At 48.9% G+C, this 19,554-nt stretch overlaps 1 protein-coding gene across 1 annotated transcript in view; it reads left to right on the forward strand.

Moving 5' to 3' along the window:
* The window catches only part of LOC144769777 (putative DBH-like monooxygenase protein 2), a 364,487-nt gene that overhangs the window by 220,778 nt on the left and 124,155 nt on the right, over window positions 1-19,554 (forward strand). Inside the window, exon 11 of the mRNA XM_078653960.1 lies at window positions 13,765-13,895. Within this exon, the coding sequence (XP_078510086.1) occupies window positions 13,765-13,895 (131 nt within the window). The remainder of the gene's footprint in view (window positions 1-13,764; window positions 13,896-19,554) is intronic.

Here is a 19,554-nt window from a genome sequence, read left to right on the forward strand (position 1 = left end):
TTTACAGTATAATTTTATACTATTGCTTTTAATGTATGCACTTTACTTAACTATAAGTATTGCAATAATATCGATCCATTTCTCTTGTACGAGAAAAGAGACTGATGAATAAATAACACCTTTTTATTGAACACGCCCGTCTCTTCCTTTTCTCTACAATCTGATGAGACTAAGAATGCACGTACTGACTGAGTAAAATAATTGCCTTGTGCTCACACGACTCTCGAGATTGACTCTTGATTAGGGGAGAGCAAAGTTGTCATGTTCTATGGTTGTCAGAAACTAAATCCCTTCTTGTCTAATCAGGGAAGTTAATTCCTCCTTGAACATTCGAGAAAGTTTCTAGCGAACTCTGAGCTACGCTGGCAAACCCAAAAATTAAGTCTAGTATCGACAGTAGTAGACCTAGTTAACGTCTGGTCTAGGCCTTTACTGCTGTAGGTATTATTCCAATGCGCAGAGCCTATTGGGAAAATAGGAGCTACACTACACGCCTACCTGCATTTAACCTTTCGCGACACCCGCTTTGCGGGTGCCGCTCATTCAGCTGTCTGTGAAGTGTGCTGCTTTGCTGTCTTCACGACGAAAGGAAAGTCCGCCTAACATCAAACTCTGTTTGTCTGGCCGCCGCCTCCCCTCAACGAGGACTCGCTGGTGTGAACGCGTCCTGCAATCGGCAGGACTATCCAAACGCTCCCAGCTAGAGTCCCCAGGGTAGAGGCTAGGGGCAAATACCATCAGCGAGCCGGGGGACTGCGAGGACCAGCATTCTCCACGCACCTTAGCTGGTTCCTCTTCTCCCGGCGGCCACGCCCACGGACACGCCCACCGCCTACCTGCATTTAACCTTTCGCGACACCCGCTTCGCGGGTGCCGCTCATTCAGCTGTCTGTGAAGTGTGCTGCTTTGCTGTCTTCACGACGAAAGGAAAGTCCGCCTAACATCAAACCCTGTTTGTCTGGCCGCCGCCTCCCCTCAACGAGGACTCGCTGGTGTGAGCGCGTCCTGCAATCGGCAGGACTATCCAAACGCTCCCAGCTAGAGTCCCCAGGGTAGAGGCTAGGGGCAAATACCATCAGCGAGCCGGGGGACTGCGAGGACCAGCATTCTCCACGCACCTTAGCTGGTTCCTCTTCCCCCGGCGGCCACGCCCACGGACACGCCTACCGCCTACAAGTATATAATTAATACCATTAGAACCGTGACGCGGGACGTGCGCGGGGCGGAGCTCGGGGCGAAGACAGGGCAAAGAGCGGGCCGTTTGAGGCCGTTCGAGAACGTAAGAGACCGGTCCGGGCCCCTTCCCTAACCTTTACATTTTCGTACCTCTATCACAGGAACTTACATAAGCTATCTCTCGGCACTCAACCATCCATCTAATAATATCAACTAAAGTCCTGGCACAGCCAATTTAGTGAAAATGAACATGAGGGGAAGCAAACAAAAAAAACTGAAAAAGACAGGGATAGGAGAACAATTGTTGGGTCCAATGGATGATTTTATCACCAAAGCTAATACATTCATTGACCAAAGTATCAGCCTGATTGAGGGTAAAGTATCAACTGAACTTGCGATTGCAAGGCGATCCTCATTGGGCCTACTAGCAATTGCAAGAACACCAGAAATACACTCTCCCTCAATCCAAACCATAGTGGCCAACAATAGGCTTAGCCTTCCAAATGTCGTAGACCTTTCAGCCTCAAAACTCTCTGTAACTTTCTCAGAAAGCGAGTTAGAGAAAACACCTGAAATATTCCCTGATCATACCCCGGAAAAAGTAAGACAAGCAAGAGGGAGGAGGGAGGGAGCTATAAAAAAAGGAAAGATACGGAAAAGGTAGATAATACTGCAAATAAGGAAACGGACGATCATACTGATTTGATTGACATCACAAATTCGGTAGGTCCATCTTACCAAATCCCTGACCCAGCCAACAACTGTGTAACGATTCATCAACCACCACAGAACATCCCAGATACTATCACCCAAGAATCCCCCCCTCTTTAATAATTGGCAAGGACAATGGAGCATCAAGGCTAATAAAGGAAATAGCTTCCCTGCTAGATTCCTATGTTCGCCCAATAGAAACTAGACTGCTTAACATCGAGTCGCAACTGACAAAACTCGCTGGCTGCCCTAATCCCAGGGAGTGCAAAAAGCGGGGATAAATAACTCGTTCACATTAGGCCCACAAAAGAAAGCTACAACTTTAGCCTGCCCGTCGCCTAAACAACAACTGACAGCAAAGGGTCCTACAATAGCAAAAGTTCCCACAGTACCGAAACCCACTCCCAATGTCCTTACAATTCCCCCTCAGATTAATACCGCACCAAAAACACCGTTACCAAGTACGCCAGCTATAAAAACACCGGCCCCCAAAACTCCCGCTATCAAAAAAACAAATCCCCCACCAAATAAAGGAGCTATGAGAGGGACCATTGGTAGCAGGCCCCCCCTAAATCTGCCACCTGAGGCATGTCCATACGTGGTAGTGATGACGGGGGTACCTGAACTAACGGGGGAGGGGGCAGAACCAAACTGGTCGTTAAAAAATAAGGTACAACATTGGCTGAACATAAATCGACCCACTCCGCCAAACTGGATAACTAGGATAACATCAGTACGCAGGACCCCTTGGGTGGGACATAGGAAAAAAAGCATACAGGGAGATTGTATAGTGATCACCTTTGAGGACCCAAGCGTAGTAGAGCACATTTGTTCTTGGGAATACCACAATACAAGCGGCGGGATCGATACAAAAACCCTTTCCTTTTTTTACCCAAAAAGACACAATAACATCTACTCCCAAGAATTTGATAATATTTGGCGTAAAGCAGTCTAGTTGGTTGGTTGGTTCAACCATGAATGCACTAAGGCGCAAACCAACTTAAGAAAGGCGCTTGGTAAATCGAGCAGAGATCAGCTAGAGATACAACATCTCAGGCGAGAGTATAATAAGGCCAGAAAAACAAGGAAAAAAGAGCTGAAACTGACTCTATGGGACGATTTGTATAAAAGCGCACTCATGAAACACAGTCAGTCCTTTTGGCGAATAGTGAAGTCTCCCCTCCTATCGGATTCCACTCCCCAGATCGACGTTGCTATCGACGAGGTAACCTGGGTAAACCACTTTTCAAAAATTTTAGAACTAACACCTTTAACAGGAGAACTCCAACATATTGTCTCTCCGGTAGTATACCCAATAGCGATAGTTTTCGAGCTACAAGACCTCGAAATGGCACTGCAGTTGAGTAAGAGCGGCAAGGCACCTGGCCCCGACGGGGTCCCAGTAGACCTATTTAAACATCTTCCTGATCTCTGGGCCCCCATACTCACCCGAGTTTGCACTGCAGCGGCGAAAATGGGATTGTTGGAGTCATGGTCAAGCTCTATCATGGTTCCCATCTTTAAAAAAGGGGCTCGCCAAGAACCGAAATGTTATCGCCCTATCTCGCTGTTAGACTCTCTGGGCAAGGTAGTTGGCAGAGTAGTCCTAGAAAAATTACAGCAATGGGCAAAAGATAAAAACATCCTTTCGGATTTACAATTCGGATTTAAGGAAGGACTCGGAACTGTGGAACAGGCCCTTAACTTAAGCATGATAGTTTCCAAATACATCCACGCAAAGCCAGGGACAATGTACATGGTATACGTGGACTTGTCCTCCGCGTTTGATTGCGTGTCTCATGCGAAGCTTTGGACCCTGCTAGGAAAAATAGGGGTGGACCCGCCCCTTCTGGATTTTCTAAGGGAGCTATATGGTGAAGCCTCTGCAAGAGTACGCTACGGAATAAAAGGAGAGCTGACTTCATCATTCAGAGTAGAGCGAGGAGTAAGACAGGGATGTGTCTTAGCCCCTTTCCTCTTCTCCCTGTATACCAACGGATTGGAGGAGATGATGCTGAGGGGGGGGCAGGACCTACCCAGATTGAAACATCGCCTGATCCCCGCACTGCTTTACGCGGACGATGCAGTTATTCTAGCACGTACCCCTATCGAGCTCCAGAAATCTCTATCCAAGTATGCCGATTTTATGGGCGCCCTAGATCTACATATAAATGTAAAAAAAACATTTGTTATGGTAGCTGGCGGACAACGAAAATCCACAAAGCCTATTTATTTAAAAGATCAAAAAGTTGAAAGGACCTCAAAGTACCCTTACTTGGGCATTATGATAGATGAAAGTCTAAACTGGAAGGCTGCTATTGAAGCCAGGAGACATCAGTTCAAAAGAGCAATTGTAGCACTGATGAGTTTTTCACAAAGACTTGGAAAGCGACCACCAGTCGAATTGTTAAAGATCTATGCTGCAAAATGCCAAGCCATCGCCCTTTATGGGGCAGGGATTTGGGGACACACACCCATTGGTTCATTGCAAATAGAAGAAAATACTTTTATGAGATTCCTCTTATCCACACCAAAAGGCACTTCCATCTATGCTTCCCATATGGAACTGGGAATCCCATATATAGAAGATCTGATAAAGATTCAGCCATTGCTACTTTGGAGACGAATCTGGTTGTCGGACGATAATCTGCTGACCAAAAACATCTTACAGGACTCCATGGCACTGGACGGCGCACAAAAAATAGCATGGCTTACCTATATCAGACACTTTTTTTCTGATCTGGGCTTACAAATGTACTATTCCACCCCAGAAAAATTAACTGAAATATCTAAGAAAGATCTGAAACTAATAGCGTTGAGCCATCTAGAGTCCCTGAGGCTGACTTTGCTATCGACCAAAAAATCTGCGCTTCATGCAAACATGATACAACATAACCCGAAAATCCAGCTCTATTTGATATTAGAATTTACAACATATGAAAAAATGCTCCTGACAAGGTTCAGATTGAATCTTTTTCACAGACTAGTGGCTTTTCCAGAAAAGAACACTTGGGACTCAAACTTGGTCCTCTGCCCATGTGATGATAGGTCTCACCAGTCATGTATCCATACAATTTTGTTTTGCAAATTTTTCCATACCCATAGAAAAATCTGGCTATTTCCTTTATTAAAGGACTGGGGTTACAGACAGTGTCGCCCAGCCATGCTAGCACTTCAGATGTTGGACTCGGAACGTACCTGCTATCATGTACTTAACTTCCTAAAGTGCATTATGAGACATAGGAATAACCTGTAAAAGATAAAAGAAAATTACATGAGACCTATTATTTCATATCTCGCTCAAGAATCACACAGGACTCCGGTCATATTATTGTTTTTAAAGTATTAAGTCGTTTTTCCTTTTTATACAAATGTGTATGTATATTGTGATAACTTTTATGGTTTTCCACTGGCAAAAAACCGAATAAAGAAATATATTATTATTATTATTATTACTAAATGAAATCAGCCACCATTCTAACAAAAACACACAGGTTGCAATATTTCACAGAGTATAAATACTTCCTTGGGGTCTGATTGACAAAGGTAGTGTAAGTTTACTATTTTTTTGTTATTCAATCAATACATTTTGAGAGTTGTAGCTTTACAACTGCGGAGGCTATGCACTCCGCTCATAAAAAGATGGGACAGGTCTATCTTTATATGTGCGGAGTCTCCCTAATGTATATGTTGACTCCCCAGTCGTAGAGACACTACTAGTATAATTCCTTAGTAAAAAAAAAACATTTTTTAAACGTACACTAAAGTGTAAGCTTACCTTTGTGAATCAGGCCCTCGGTATCTCAAAGAAGTGCTTCTGATAGAATTCATTGTAGAGTCCCAAAACTCATTAAAGGAATCTGATCTGTATCAACATGATGTACTTCACAATTGCAATATCCATAATTGTCTAATGCTAGGTATTCTCCAGCCCATGCAAGACTGATGGCAGTTCTCCTTACTCGTTTGTGGGGACCTCAAACAAACAAGGAAGGTTCGCATCATCACCAAGGCTTCTGACGGAGTGGCCTACTAATTGCTTCAATCTATATAAAATCTATCACAGGTCTTGCAACAAGTGACCAATGTGACCGAATTCCGGGTTTGAACTGATGGAACAATACAGTGCACATATGGTTTAATGTGCTTAGTTGAATCCTAAAGGACATGAATGTCAGTTTGTGAAAATAGTCTTTACTCTTTGCTGGCCACCCTATGTATAAGAATCGTTGTGCCATAAAACTGAGGCCTTGCATTAATGAAGGAGACGTTTATATATCATAAATATTGTCAGGATGTTTGTTGAATTTGTATGTTTCCATTCAAAGTCTCTTCAATGATTGTGCCCTTAATGGACCCAAAAAGTAAATTTAGTGTCTACCCTTATAATAACTATAAACTTTTTGTGTCTCTTTTATAAACATTGTGAAGGATTTTGTATGCGTGGTTTGTATAGAATTATGGGCCAGATTAGGATGGCGGGCGGATTCACATCCACCCATCATGCGAATGGAGATGGGGACCGCCCAACATAGTGTTGGGAGTCCCACAAGCCAAATTACAATGCGGCCGCCACTATGGCGGGAGCATTGCCCAGGCTTTCCATTGAGCGGGTGCTGCTGGCTGCAGCACCCGCAGCCATGGAAAAAAGGGATGTGTAACACATCCCTGTACTCCCTGACAGGCACCATTGTGGTGCCTGTCACTTGGTACAGGGATGTTTTGGGGGCACCACAGGTGCCCCCCTACACCCAATATCAAGGGCCCGGGATGAAGAGGGGCCCACTATGGGGCCCCAATGTCCATCCCCGACAGTCTTTCCAGGGCAGATTCTAGCAGTGGAAGACTACATATAGTTATATTACACAGCATACTGAGACACACATGAGCCTCCTGAGGCACAGGGCTGCATGGCGTTGCATGAAGACCTGCGAGTGAGGTTTAAAATAGGTTACCCACACGGATATAGGTGACACTAAGTCAACTAACTTACAGTCATCCGCAGCGTGTGTTGGTATTTACGGAGACGCGAAGACGATTGCTCCACGTTGAGACACTCGGCATTAGCATATAAAGGACGCACGAGCATGGACACAATCCATGCACAGACACTCGCTCGTGCCTTACTGAACTAATTGTAACAGTCGGTGCACAATTTCTGCACGTCGAGCGATTCTGCAACAGTATGGAAAGGGTGCACAATGAGGTATACAGATAGTTCCCGCACTAACAATCTCTGTTGCCTTACTGAATAAATGAAGCAGTCAGATTGCGCCGAATGGGAACGCTCCACGGTTTTATCTGGGTAAAAACCAGCACAGAATGTGCACGCAATGACTTGCATGAACACAATCCACCATACAAAGGGACAATGGTTTACATTAGCACAACTAATTAGTGTGCTTGCCCAGAGTTAGAACAGTGAACATTGTAATGCCCAGCATAAGTTAGCAGTCTAGTGCTGAAGCCTGTATTCACACTTAACACCCACCCACCACTGATGTCACAGGTCATGTGACACAGCATCAATAAAAGAGGCCGAGCGCACGTGCTCTGGGCCAGTTGCACCAGACCTCCAGTGTGTCCTGTGTCAGCATGTGTGTGCCTGCCAGCATGTGGGCCTAGGGCCCTTCACAGCCCCTTACAATGGCGACGAGGCGGTAACGCGATGCCACGCGTGCCAGCCGAGAAAACATCGTGAAGAAAAAGGAAAGGGGAGCTGCCAGCAGTAAAGGGACACCCCCGAAGAAAGCAGCCGGCCGCCGCGAGGCCCACGAGGCGTGTCAAGAGCCTCGGGCCTAGAGGAGAAGAAAGAGGTGATCTCACCCTGTGCTCGGCGCGTGTGTGCCCCCTGCCTGGGGCGAAGAAAGAGACCAGCGCGGAGCCCAACCGCGTGTCTGATCAGGCCCGTCGGCCGAAGGTGAGCCCTGGCCGTAACCGGCAGTATAAGCGGAGCCCACCCGCTATGGGCAATAAACATTTAAAGTGCCCCCTTTGACTAAGCAAGGCTCACGGAGCCCACCCGCGGCCTGCCTGCTGCGTCTGCTGTCCCCCGCCGCGCCGCGTGTGAGGAGAGGCGGCCGCGGCAGGGGTGAATGATAGTGAATGAAAGCAGCGCCAGCGGAGCCTACCCGCGGCCTGCCTGAAGTGGCCCCCGTCCCCCGCAGCAGCGTGCGAGGTGAAGAGCTGCCGGGCGGGGGGGGGGGGAGAAAGTGAAAATAAATAAAGCGGAGCTCACCCGCGAGTGCAAGGGCGCCCAGGGAAATGACTTGAATTGACAGCGGAGCCCACCCGCAGTGAAGCGCTAATCGCTCTAATTGCTCCCCACCCCGCGCCGTGTGTCAAGTGTGGCGGCGGGGGAGGGGAGGCGGTAATGTTCGGCAACCGGCTTGTAGCCGGTGAGGAAAAGATGCAGCCGGTGAGGAAAAGAAAAGACAAATAAATAACTCCAGCCGCCCCAGCCTGCAGCGCCGTGAAGAGAATCACCGGAGAAGGAAGGAAGGCCGTCCAGCGAAGACCGCCCGCTTTGCCCTGCTGCTCCGTGAGTGTGTGCCCGAAAACGGAGCGGCACTGACAGACAACCCCCCATGCGCAGCCTGGGAGAGAAGAGGCATGCGGAGAGGTGCGTGAACGGAAAAAAAAAAAAAAAAAAAAACTTACCGGGAGCAACGTGCTGCTTCAGAGAGTGCCCCAGTGGTGTTTAGGTCAGTGGTGGCCGTTTTGGCAAATTGTTCAGCAGCAGGCCGATATCCAGGTGGCCGAGCCCCAACACGGCGTAGAAGAGGGACATGATCGCATGAAAAGAACGCCGAGTTAAAGAAAACCCAGAGGCCTAGATCGCAGTAGAAAGCGTCAGCGCCACCTAGTGGGCATTCTGCGTAATCGCAAATTGGACAAAGGCAACTACTAGGCCTGCACTACAAAAAAAAATAAAAAAGAGGAACGACTGTGGCTTACGATCAGTTCAAGGAGAAAGGCAACTAAGTAAATAAGTGCAGGGAGAAAGAAAAAAAAAAAAAAACATGATATATTTAGTGATATAATATAAGGAGTAGGCAACAATGGATGTGCACATAAAGAAGGAGCACCTCCCATGAGAGAAGTGATGTGCTAAACAATCCCAGTAGCTGCCTGCCAACACCACAAGAATAGAGACACATATCCAGGTTTTGATCAAGTGAAGGACAGATTATGTGCAGCGACGCCCGTCTGAAGGGCAGGAGGAAGTTGGACTGTGTCTACGGCCAGGTGAGGGAAAACAAAGAGAGAACCGTCAGTGGTATTACCACTCTACTGAAGGAGGTCCAAATGAGACAAGCCTACGACAAGTAAAGAAAGCCCATCCAACACAAGAACCCCCACAAGTGACGCCCAGAGACTGACGGAGATCCACCTGCTGGTCAGGTGGCTACTCGTAAGAAAAGAGGAACGCGCCGCAAAGTGCAAGGAAGCACTGGAAGAACTCCTAAGGAAAAGACAGCCATAATCACACGACGGAGAGTGCAGTGACGTCTTGTGGACACAGGCGAGTCGATCCAAAGTATCAAGTACCCGACGACATGGACGAACAAAGGAGCAGAATACCAGTGGCTGTTGACGCCACCGCAAGGAGTAAGAGGAGGATCTAAAGTGCGACACGGCCAGGAGCTGCGTAAGTGAAAGAGCAGTGACCGTGGTCAAGTGCAAGAAAGCACCAGGAGTGCCGCAAGGAGTAAGAGGAGGATCTAAAGTGCGACACGGCCAGGAGCTGCGTAAGTGAAAGAGCAGTGACCGTGGTCAAGTGCAAGAAAGCACCAGGAGTGCCCAAAGTGCTCAAAGAGGAGAGCGAGGAATGAAGGTCAGCACCGCGACGCCAGAAGCGACAGGTGCTATCCGGCAAGCGTGAGGAAGACGCCTGGAGACAGCGCAGGTATTCTCCAGAACGCCAAAACACCGTGACGGTGAAGAGCGACCACGAAGAAGATAGCACAGCATGACGACTCATGCCGAAGGTGAAAGCCGACCACCAAGTATGGTCGCCAAGAAAAGAAAAGAATCAACCGAGAAGATGGCGACAACCGGTCCAGTCACTAGAAGAAAAGACCAATGTCTGAGAGCCATGCCCAGAACAGAGAGACACAGGTGGAGTGCACGCTACCTGGAGAAGACTGGCGGGGAAGGCCAAGGCAGTACAGTGACCAGATCACGTCGCAAGAAGGAACAAGGAGAAGAAAGGCGTGACGCCAAAATGAAAATTTAATAAGGAACAGTAGAAAAGGTCGCAACGCTAACCCTGGAAGTGAGTGACAGGAAGACAGTGTCCTAGGACAAGACCAGGATGACACGTGCAGAGTGCGCAACTGCACGGGGAAGCCTGGCCAGAGAAGATGAAGGAGAAGGGACCAGGGTACGTTGTGAGGAAAGGAGAAGAGAAGAAGAATGATCGTAGTAAAACACCGCCACCCAAGAAAGGAAGAAAGGAGAAATCGGAATGGCAAGCTGCCACTGCAAGAAGAAGTCGCCCCTGCGGAAAGAAGCAAAGTGACAAGCACTGGAACACCTGAGTGCAAAGGAAGACCAGCCTGGCAAGAGCACCGGCAGTGCAGACCAAAGACAACCACCTACGAGCCATCCATCCACATGGCGATCGCAGAAGAGAGCAAGCTAGACGGTTGGCGACATCAACCTCCATGGTTTGAGCGGAAGAGTTGGATGACGAGACTACTCAGGCCTCTGGAGGTTGAGGACCTGACCTACATCGCACCAGCCCGTGACAAACCAGAATCGGAGGCCTCGAGGGACTCTGGTGGCAGCAAGTCCCGCACGGGAGACAGGTCTACCGATGCACGTCTGCAGGACCCAAGGGGATGAAAGCCTCGCGAGCGATGAGAAGAGTCTACAACCCAACCTTCAGGTGGAACTAGGACACGACGGTGAAGCTCGTGGAGCGCCCTGCTCACGGCCCGAAGGCTATGGTGGAGCACCACGACCGAAGACACCAGTCCAGTGGACGCCTGGCAAAGAGGTCCTCCCGGACATCTGGTGAGAGAGGAATACCGGCGAGAGGGGCATCCTAGTGAGAGGGATGTGTGCACCTACTCTACTCATCTGCCAAGAGTCAACATGACAGCATGCCCGGAAGAATATAACGAAGCCAGAAGAGAGAACAAAACTAGAAAACTGTCAACACCTGTATCATCTAGTTATCTCTCATTACCAACGGAGCAAAACAAAGGCAGGACTGAGAACAGCAGACAGACAGCACAGCCAAGGAAAGAACCCGCCGAACAACTGCGGACCGTGCCTCCGAGAACTACAAGTTCAGAATACGAGAACTATACTGCCTGCGGTTTGCAAGCAGCCAAAGAGACTCATTTTGAGAACGCAAGTCCAGTGTTATTTTCTGTGTTTTTGTTCCCCCACAGGTTTTGGACTTTTTCTGTTTGGTTTAATTTTTAACCAATTTGGAAAGGGATGTAATGCCCAGCATAAGTTAGCAGTCTAGTGCTGAAGCCTGTATTCACACTTAACACCCACCCACCACTGATGTCACAGGTCATGTGACACAGCATCAATAAAAGAGGCCGAGCGCACGTGCTCTGGGCCAGTTGCACCAGACCTCCAGTGTGTCCTGTGTCAGCATGTGTGTGCCTGCCAGCATGTGGGCCTAGGGCCCTTCACAGCCCCTTACAAACATTACACAACTTTTTTGAGGATTTATGCATCGTATGCTGGACCTTTGCAGAATATACGTACAGGCAGATTGTTCCATGCCAGTTTTCGTTGGTGAGTTTGGAATCATGACTTGGGATTAGTGGTTGACTCGGATGAGTTTAAACCACAGATATTGGACTGTTCATTTAGTGGAAATATATTGATGATGGGCTTTGGTTTCTACCTCCCAATATTGCAGGGACTAAGTCAGACGACAATTGTCCAGAGGAGACCCCGAAACTCAACAGGGGTTGAAACTTCAACATTTGTTTCACTTGGTTGCTTTGACTATTGATTAGTCGACATGCTGGGATGTGACACCCACATTTCTTTATCATCCGTACATAGAACCAGTGAACTTTTTATTTTGTGTCTTTTGTGTATATATTGTATATGTTCTTCATATTCGAGCACTGCGTTACCTGCACTTATGTTAATAATTATTGTGTCATTTGCATATGAAAAGAAATATTATCCGACAAATAATACAGAAAAATAACCCCAGAAACCATTGTCCTCATTTAAAAAAAAAAACATTGTTTCATTTCCTGTTTACATTAGAAAACTCAAAGCGTGTAGATACCGCTTAAAATGTATGAGTGAATACATGGAATGCGAACTTCCACAAATGAAGGTAGAGGGGGGCTCATGGTTTTGAAAAGAGGCCCACGTGGACATTGTTTGCATATAAGTATTAGTAACCCTGGTCCAAGTGGGTATACAAGGTGTTGTCCCTATGATAATGTATGGTTATAGTAAAGGAACATCACACTGTAAAAGTATCTTTGTCACTTTATTTCCACTTCCCTGTGCGACCGGTGAATATAGGGTGAGAAAGGACTTGTGTTGCAGGGATTCTGCTCATACACAGAACTGTGCACAGAGACCCAGCACCTCAGTGAATTTTGGTGGACCGAAAAACTCACTTCAGTACCTATAACCCCCTAACTGACTAGCATCTGTGTCTCATTAGCTCTTCATCCTATAGCAAAGTTACCAATGATTAGACAACCCAGAAATGCGACTTAGGTTGCTCTCAGGAATGGTGGTAATCAAGAACACTCTTTCATTTTATTCTCATACTAGTCCACAACATGTGTAAAAAGAGACACGATCAAGATTAAAATGTTTATTTTAACGACGTACTCTAAGATGCAGTATTTTTGCTAACATAAGCAGGCATATAATTAAAAATAATACAATCAGCATTGCAACAATTCCATAAAACACAAGAGGAGAAATCATATTATAATGATAGTGGAAAGAGGTCCTATAGTGCCTTGTATGCCACTCCCCCTAGCTAGGAGCTATATGTTATATAATATTAGAAGGTCTCTTAGGCTTGAATGGGAACCCCATACCTCCAAGATCAGTAGAGATGAATCACATCAAGATCTGCAAAAAGCTCTCTCTCTCTGGAAATGGATTTTCTCCAAGTGTTCTAAATCATGCATGCAGGGCAATATTCAAGGCGACAGAGTTTCAGCTAGCTGCAGCAAGGGGCGTAACACAGGCCCCCACAGCCCACACGGTGTGGAGGGGCCTGAAGCTCCAGGGGGCCCCCTCGGCACTGCACTCTGTCCGGAGAGCTCCTAATTGAGCCCGGAGGGGGCCCCTTTACATACCTTGCAGGGAGGCCCCCTCAATTTTCATTATGCCAGTGGCTGCAGCTGCGTACATGTTGTGTCTAGAGCATGAGCCGATCAGCCGAACAACACCTAACATTGTTATGATAACCTTGGCGGCTTCAGTACTCACTGTGCAGACTCAGGTCGAGATGTAAGTCTAGGGAGGCCAAAAACAAGCCATTCTTATGTGGAGAAATTCATGCAGCCTAACTTACAACAACAGTTCCATGTAGTGTCATTTGCAAAAGCAGCAAAAAAGGTAAAATGGTGTTTAAACTTCTAACAAGCCTATGCTTACATAGCAATGTGCGCAAGCACGACCCTGCCTTCACTACACTATAATCCCATCAGAGAGGTCCAGTTATGAGGCAATGTGAAACACTTCATGGTACAGGCACATTACGAGCATCACTGATGTTCGTGGCCACTGTCTGTTACTTTGTAGTCTATTTGTTACACTTGTTTTCCATAGGTAGCAGTCATATCACCTTTAAGGCAATACATTGGAATAGCTGCACCTGTCTAACTAGTCTTGTCTGGTTGTGTCTCCCTCCAGGGTGGTTTTAGCACCACTGATGAGATGTGCCTTGCCTTCCTGGCCTACTACCCCAGAAACGACATCACTCTGTGCATGAGCATCCCAGATTACAGACCTGTTTCCTCATTCCTTGGCTTCGACATCACCAAGTATGTGTATATTCTCATTTTGTATCTGGTGTAAATATATAAATGAGTTCCTGTTAATTCTCATTTTGCCAAGTCCAAATCTTCCAGTCAAGCTCTTTGATCTGTGCGGTGTATCCCCTTCTCAGAGACAGGTTACGCTGTAGCCCCCTGTTAGAACTAGGGGTCTCTAGTTGGCAGAGGTAGGTACCACTGTCCAAATAGGGACCGTTGCTTCTAGTCAGGGTAAGGAGGATACACTCTTTAGATAACCCCTGCTCACCATCTTGGTAGCTTGGCACAAGCAGTCAAGGCTTATCAAAGGCAAGGTGAAAAAGGTTTCAAAGGCACGATGCGATGATCTTTGGAGTTGCGACGATCTCCGGGGCGATGATGCGCGGACCAGCGGTGATCTTCCTCTTGCAGCTCCTCAATGCGATGGCTCTGCGACAACACTCGCAGTGACTTGATGCGGTCCGCAAGCAAGCGGTGCGACGATCTCACCCAGCGACGACAGGCTCTGCAACGATACTCGCAGTGATGGTAATCTTCCCGCACCAGTCTGGTGCGTCCTGCAAACGAAGGATGCGATGGCTCTGGCAGCAGCAACAGGCGCTGTGACGATCTCGGCCTTCGTAGCTGCGGGAATTTCCTCGCATTGCCAATAGGGACCGTTGCTTCTAGTCAGGGTAAGGAGGATACACTCTTTAGATAACCCCTGCTCACCATCTTGGTAGCTTGGCACAAGCAGTCAAGGCTTATCAAAGGCAATGTGTAAAGTATTTGTACCAACACTCACAGTAACACAGTGAAAACACCACAAACTGACACCACAACAGTTTAGAAAAATAAAGGTATTTTAATCTAAACTACACAAGACCAAAACAACAAAAATCCAACATACACAGTTCAAGAATATGGTTTCAAAAGAGTTCTTAAAGTTGCGATAAAATAATCCTCAGTTGCGTGAAAAGTTCACAGTTGCGTCACGTTTAGCCAACAGTACCTGTAAATGCGACAAAGTTCCAAAACAGAAACCGGTGCGGTGGAAATCAAGTGCTGCATCACTCCTGAGATCTTGGGGAGGCGATGCGACAGCCCCGCTGGATGTAGCGGGCATGATGCGTTGACACCAGTTTGTGCGGGGAGGGATGCGATACCTTGTGTGGATTCCGGTGCGGAGGTTCCGCACCGGAGGTTCCGTAGGTTCTGTAGTGAAAAAGGTTTCAAAGGCACGATGCGATGATCTTTGGAGTTGCGACGATCTCCGGGGCGATGATGCGCGGACCAGCGGTGATCTTCCTCTTGCAGCTCCTCAATGCGATGGCTCTGCGACAACACTCGCAGTGACTTGATGCGGTCCGCAAGCAAGCGGTGCGACGATCTCACCCAGCGACGACAGGCTCTGCAACGATACTCGCAGCGATGGTAATCTTCCCGCACCAGTCTGGTGCGTCCCGCAAACGAAGGATGCGATGGCTCTGGCAGCAGCAACAGGCGCTGTGACGATCTCGGCCTTCGTAGCGGCGGGAATTTCCTCGCATTGCCAAGGATGCGCTCCGCAAGCGAGCGATGCAACAAAACTTGCAGAAAGTCTTTAGCTTTGTTTCCAACACAGGTACAACTTCCAGATGCACCACAACTGGCCCACAACTGGCCCAAGCAGTCTAGGAAGGACAGAACTCTCTCAGCAGAGTTCAGGGAAGCTGGGGTGAAGTCCTTTTGTTCCTAGGGACTTCTTAACAGGAAGCCAGCTCTTTTCAGGCCCTTGGAGATTCCTTCAAGCAAGGGGACATAGCACAAAGCAAAGTCCTTCCCCTCTCCTTGGATGCTGTTGGGGGCGGGCACAGTCCTATTCAGGTCCCAGGTGCAACTCGTCCCTCCCATCTAGAAGCAGATCTCTCTATTCACCACTGGGCGGACTCATTCTGTCTCCTGGAATCCCCAGCCCTGTCACTCACAAACCAGACAGTCAATTCACAAACCAGCCAAGGCACACAGAAAGGTCAGACAAGAGCTACTTTCTAAAGTATGGGCAAGATAGCCTTACAATAGTGAAAAACAATAATGGCTGTAATTGACTACCACAGCATGTCACCTGCACAAGTACATGCTCTACCTTTCACATACACTGCACCCTGCCCAAGGGGGTACCTTGGGCCTTCCATATGGGTGACCAATGTGCACAGAAAGGGAAGGGTTAGGCCTGGTCAGTGGGGACACTGACCAGGAGGACATGGCAGTTCACAGACTGCACACAGGCACTGCGGTGGCAGGCCTGAGACACCATATTAGGGCTACTCGTGTGGGTGGCACAATCAGTGCTGCAGGCCCACTAGTAGCATTTGTATCACCAGCCCTGGCACACTCAGTGCACTTTACTAGGGACTTCTGGAGGATACAAATATGCCAATCATGGATAACCAGTTACAATCACAATTGATACAGAGAGCATATGCACTTTAGCACTGATCAGCAGTGGTAAAGTGCACAGAGTCCTATTGCCAACCACCACGAGTCAGGAAAAATAAGGGAAGAAGAAGCAAAAGGTTTGGGGATAACCCTGCAAAAAGAGCCATTTCCAACACAACCCCCTTCCAGCCTAAAACCAGGGTAGACCAAACAATACCTCGATGGGATTCCCTGCTTAAGGTGATAGAACACGAAAACTGGCCCAAACAGCAGGGTACTATTCCTGTTCTACGCCTTCCTCAACCCAGTTGGATCACTCTATCCATACTCTCAGGGTCCACCACGCCAATCCATGTGGAACCCTTCTCCTCACCTGTGGACACCACCTGTGCAGCACCGAACCTTAATTTACTCACAGGTTTGTACCACCAAACAGACAGCAAGCCACAGTGGCCACCAACAGTGGTCAGGGATGGGACCCAGGCCGTATGCCTCTCAGGGCTCTCAAACCCTTATGGCCCAGAGGGTGGGGGGAAGTAGCCCCAGGTGCTTGGCACCCTTTATCCACTCTCCCTCCTGTCAGGTCAGGTCTGACATCCTGGCACCAGTCCCGGACCTGTATCTGGCTGCTGGACATGAGGCTGGGGTGTGCTTCCCCACACCCGGGCCTCCTCTTCCTTGGGGATCTGTACCCTCCCACCTGGAGTGGTACCCCGTTCTAGAATAGTCAGTGCACCTGTGGCAGGTGTCCTGCACCATTTGCCCACCAGTTCAGGGGTTCTATCCTGCAAATGGTATTCCGGGGCAGGGGGGACACCCTGGACCTGGCTCTCAAACCTAGGCTCCAAAGCCTTCAGGTCAGACAACACCTGGACCTGGCTTCCCCACCCAGGGACTAACCCCTGCAGTAGAACACTTGCCCGGCGCACCAGGGCTTCACTCACAGATGTGCCCACACTGGTAGGCAGTACCCAGCTGACCAACACAACGGTGTGGCCCAGTCCACCCCAGGGTGTGACTACTACCCCCCTTCCAGGGGCAACCCTGTCCACCAGAACAACCAGCCACAGGGGCCACTGACAGCTATCAGTGATGAGAGCCAGGCTGCATGCCTGTCAGGCCTCTCTAGCCTCTGTGGCGTCAGTGAGTGGGGGGCAGTAGCCCCAGGTGCCTGGCACCTTCCTTCCGTTCTCCCTCTTGCCAAGTCAGGAAGGACATCCTAACACTGGCCCGCCAGCCCAGGGTCTGTACCCTCAGGTTATATAGGGGTCCACGCCGAGGCTCTCCTCTCCCTACCCCACCTTCTGAGTTCTTGCACTCTCCTCCCAGCAGAGACACCCTCCGAACACAACTCTCCTACCAGTTCAGGACCTCCCTCCAGCAACTGGTCTCCCAACCTAGGGTTTAAAACCTCAGGTTGCACCCAGGTCAGAGGAGAGGACTCCCTCCCTCTGCACCTCCTTCCAGAGTGCTGCACCCTCCCTACTGGAGGGATACTCCTGGAAGCCAAACTGGTCAGGACACTGGTTACAGATGTCCTTCCTTCCAGGTCAGGCAGATCCTGAACCTGGTCTCCCAACCCAGGGACCAATACCTGCGGTTGTGCACTTGTCTGGCACGCCAGGACTTCTGGGGACTCACCTTGAGGGTGACACATGACTCATGTGTCCTGTGCCAGTCTGCCAGGGTGAGGTCGGCGGAGTGGATGTTCCTGTTGGGTACATGGAAGGAGACTCTTTCGTTGAGGTATTTGGGTCGGATGTTGTGGAGGGACTTTCAGGTGTGGGTGAGTAACTTGAAGGTTACTCTCTTCTCAATGGGTAGCCAGTGGAGGTCTCGTAGGTGCTGGGTTATGTGCTTGTGTCGCAAGGTTCTGAGGACGAGTTTGACTGCGGTGTTCTGGATGGTTTGGAGCTTGTGAAGCAGGGTTTTGTTGATTACGGCGTAGAGGGCGTTACTCTAGTCCAGTCTGCTGATTATGAGTGTGTGGGTGGTGGTTTTTCTTAATTTGGGGAGATTCACTTGAAGGTCTTGCAGAGGGAGTTGAAACAGGTGGAGTTGACAGCGTTGATCTGGTTGGTCAAGGTGAGAGAGGAGTCAAGAATTATGCTGAGGTTTCGGGCAGGGTCGGCCAGGGTGGGTGGGTTTCTGAGGGCCGGGGGCCACCAGGAGCTGTCCCACACAGTGGAGGAGGGTCCAAGAATGAAGGCCTCAAGTTCAGTTTTAGGCAACTGTAGCTCATTCAGGCTACAATGTCTTTCATTCCTTCTTGGAAGCTGGAACTGGTGTTTTGGGGTCTTTTGCGAGAGAGAGGATGAGCTGGGTGTCGTTTGCATATGCTGAGCCCATGCTGTCTGATGATAGAGGCGAGGGGGGCCATGTAGATGTTGAAGAGTGTGGGGCTGAGCGAGATACTTATGGTACTCCACAGTTGATCTCTTTAGATTCGGAGAGGAAGGGAGGGAGTCTGATCCTTTGAGTTCTGCCGGAGAGAAAGGAGCGGATCCAGTCGAGGGCGGTTCCTTGTATGCTGGCGTCTTGGAGTCTGGCTGCAAGAGTGCGGTGGGAGACGGTGTCGAAGGCTGGTGAAAGGTCTAGTAGGATAAGGGCCGCAGTGTGGTCCTGTTCAAGTATCATGTGGATGTCATCGGTGGGGCCGCAAGGAGGGTGGTCTCAGTGTTGTGGTTGCTGCGGAAACCGGACTGGGTGGGGTCGAGGATGGAGTTCTCCTTGATGAAGGCGGTCAGCTGGGCATTGATAAATCTCTCTGTGGCTTTGGCAGCGAAGGGAAGGAGGGAGATGGGCCGGTAGTTTTTCAGGTCCATTCGGTTGGCCGAGGGTTTCTTGAGTAGGGGCTTGACCTCTGCCTGCTTCCAATCATTGGGTAAGATGCTGGATTCGAGGGAGGCATTGATGGTCCGGCCTAATTTGGGTGCTATGGTGATGGCGGCTCTGTGGTAGATTTGCGGTGAGCAGGTGTCCATAGAGGCTCCTGATTGGGTGCTTTTCATGATCGTGGTTGTGTCTTCTGTGGTGGCAGGCTTCCAAGTGGTGATGGTCGGCTGGATGTTGGATGTGGGGAGGGTGGTTGGTTCTGGCGTCTGGCTGAAGTTGTTAAAGAGGGCCTTGATTTTCAGGTGGAAGTAGGTGATGAGCTTGTTGCAGAAGTCCTGAGAGGGTGTAATATCTGTGGCTTCACTGGGGGGTTTGGTGAATTGCTGTACGACATTGAAGGGTTCTTTTGCATTGCTTGCGTTGGTGTGGATTTTGT

Source organism: Lissotriton helveticus, chromosome 7 (assembly GCF_964261635.1).
Source record: "Lissotriton helveticus chromosome 7, aLisHel1.1, whole genome shotgun sequence".
NCBI classification, from domain to species: Eukaryota; Metazoa; Chordata; class Amphibia; order Caudata; family Salamandridae; genus Lissotriton; species Lissotriton helveticus.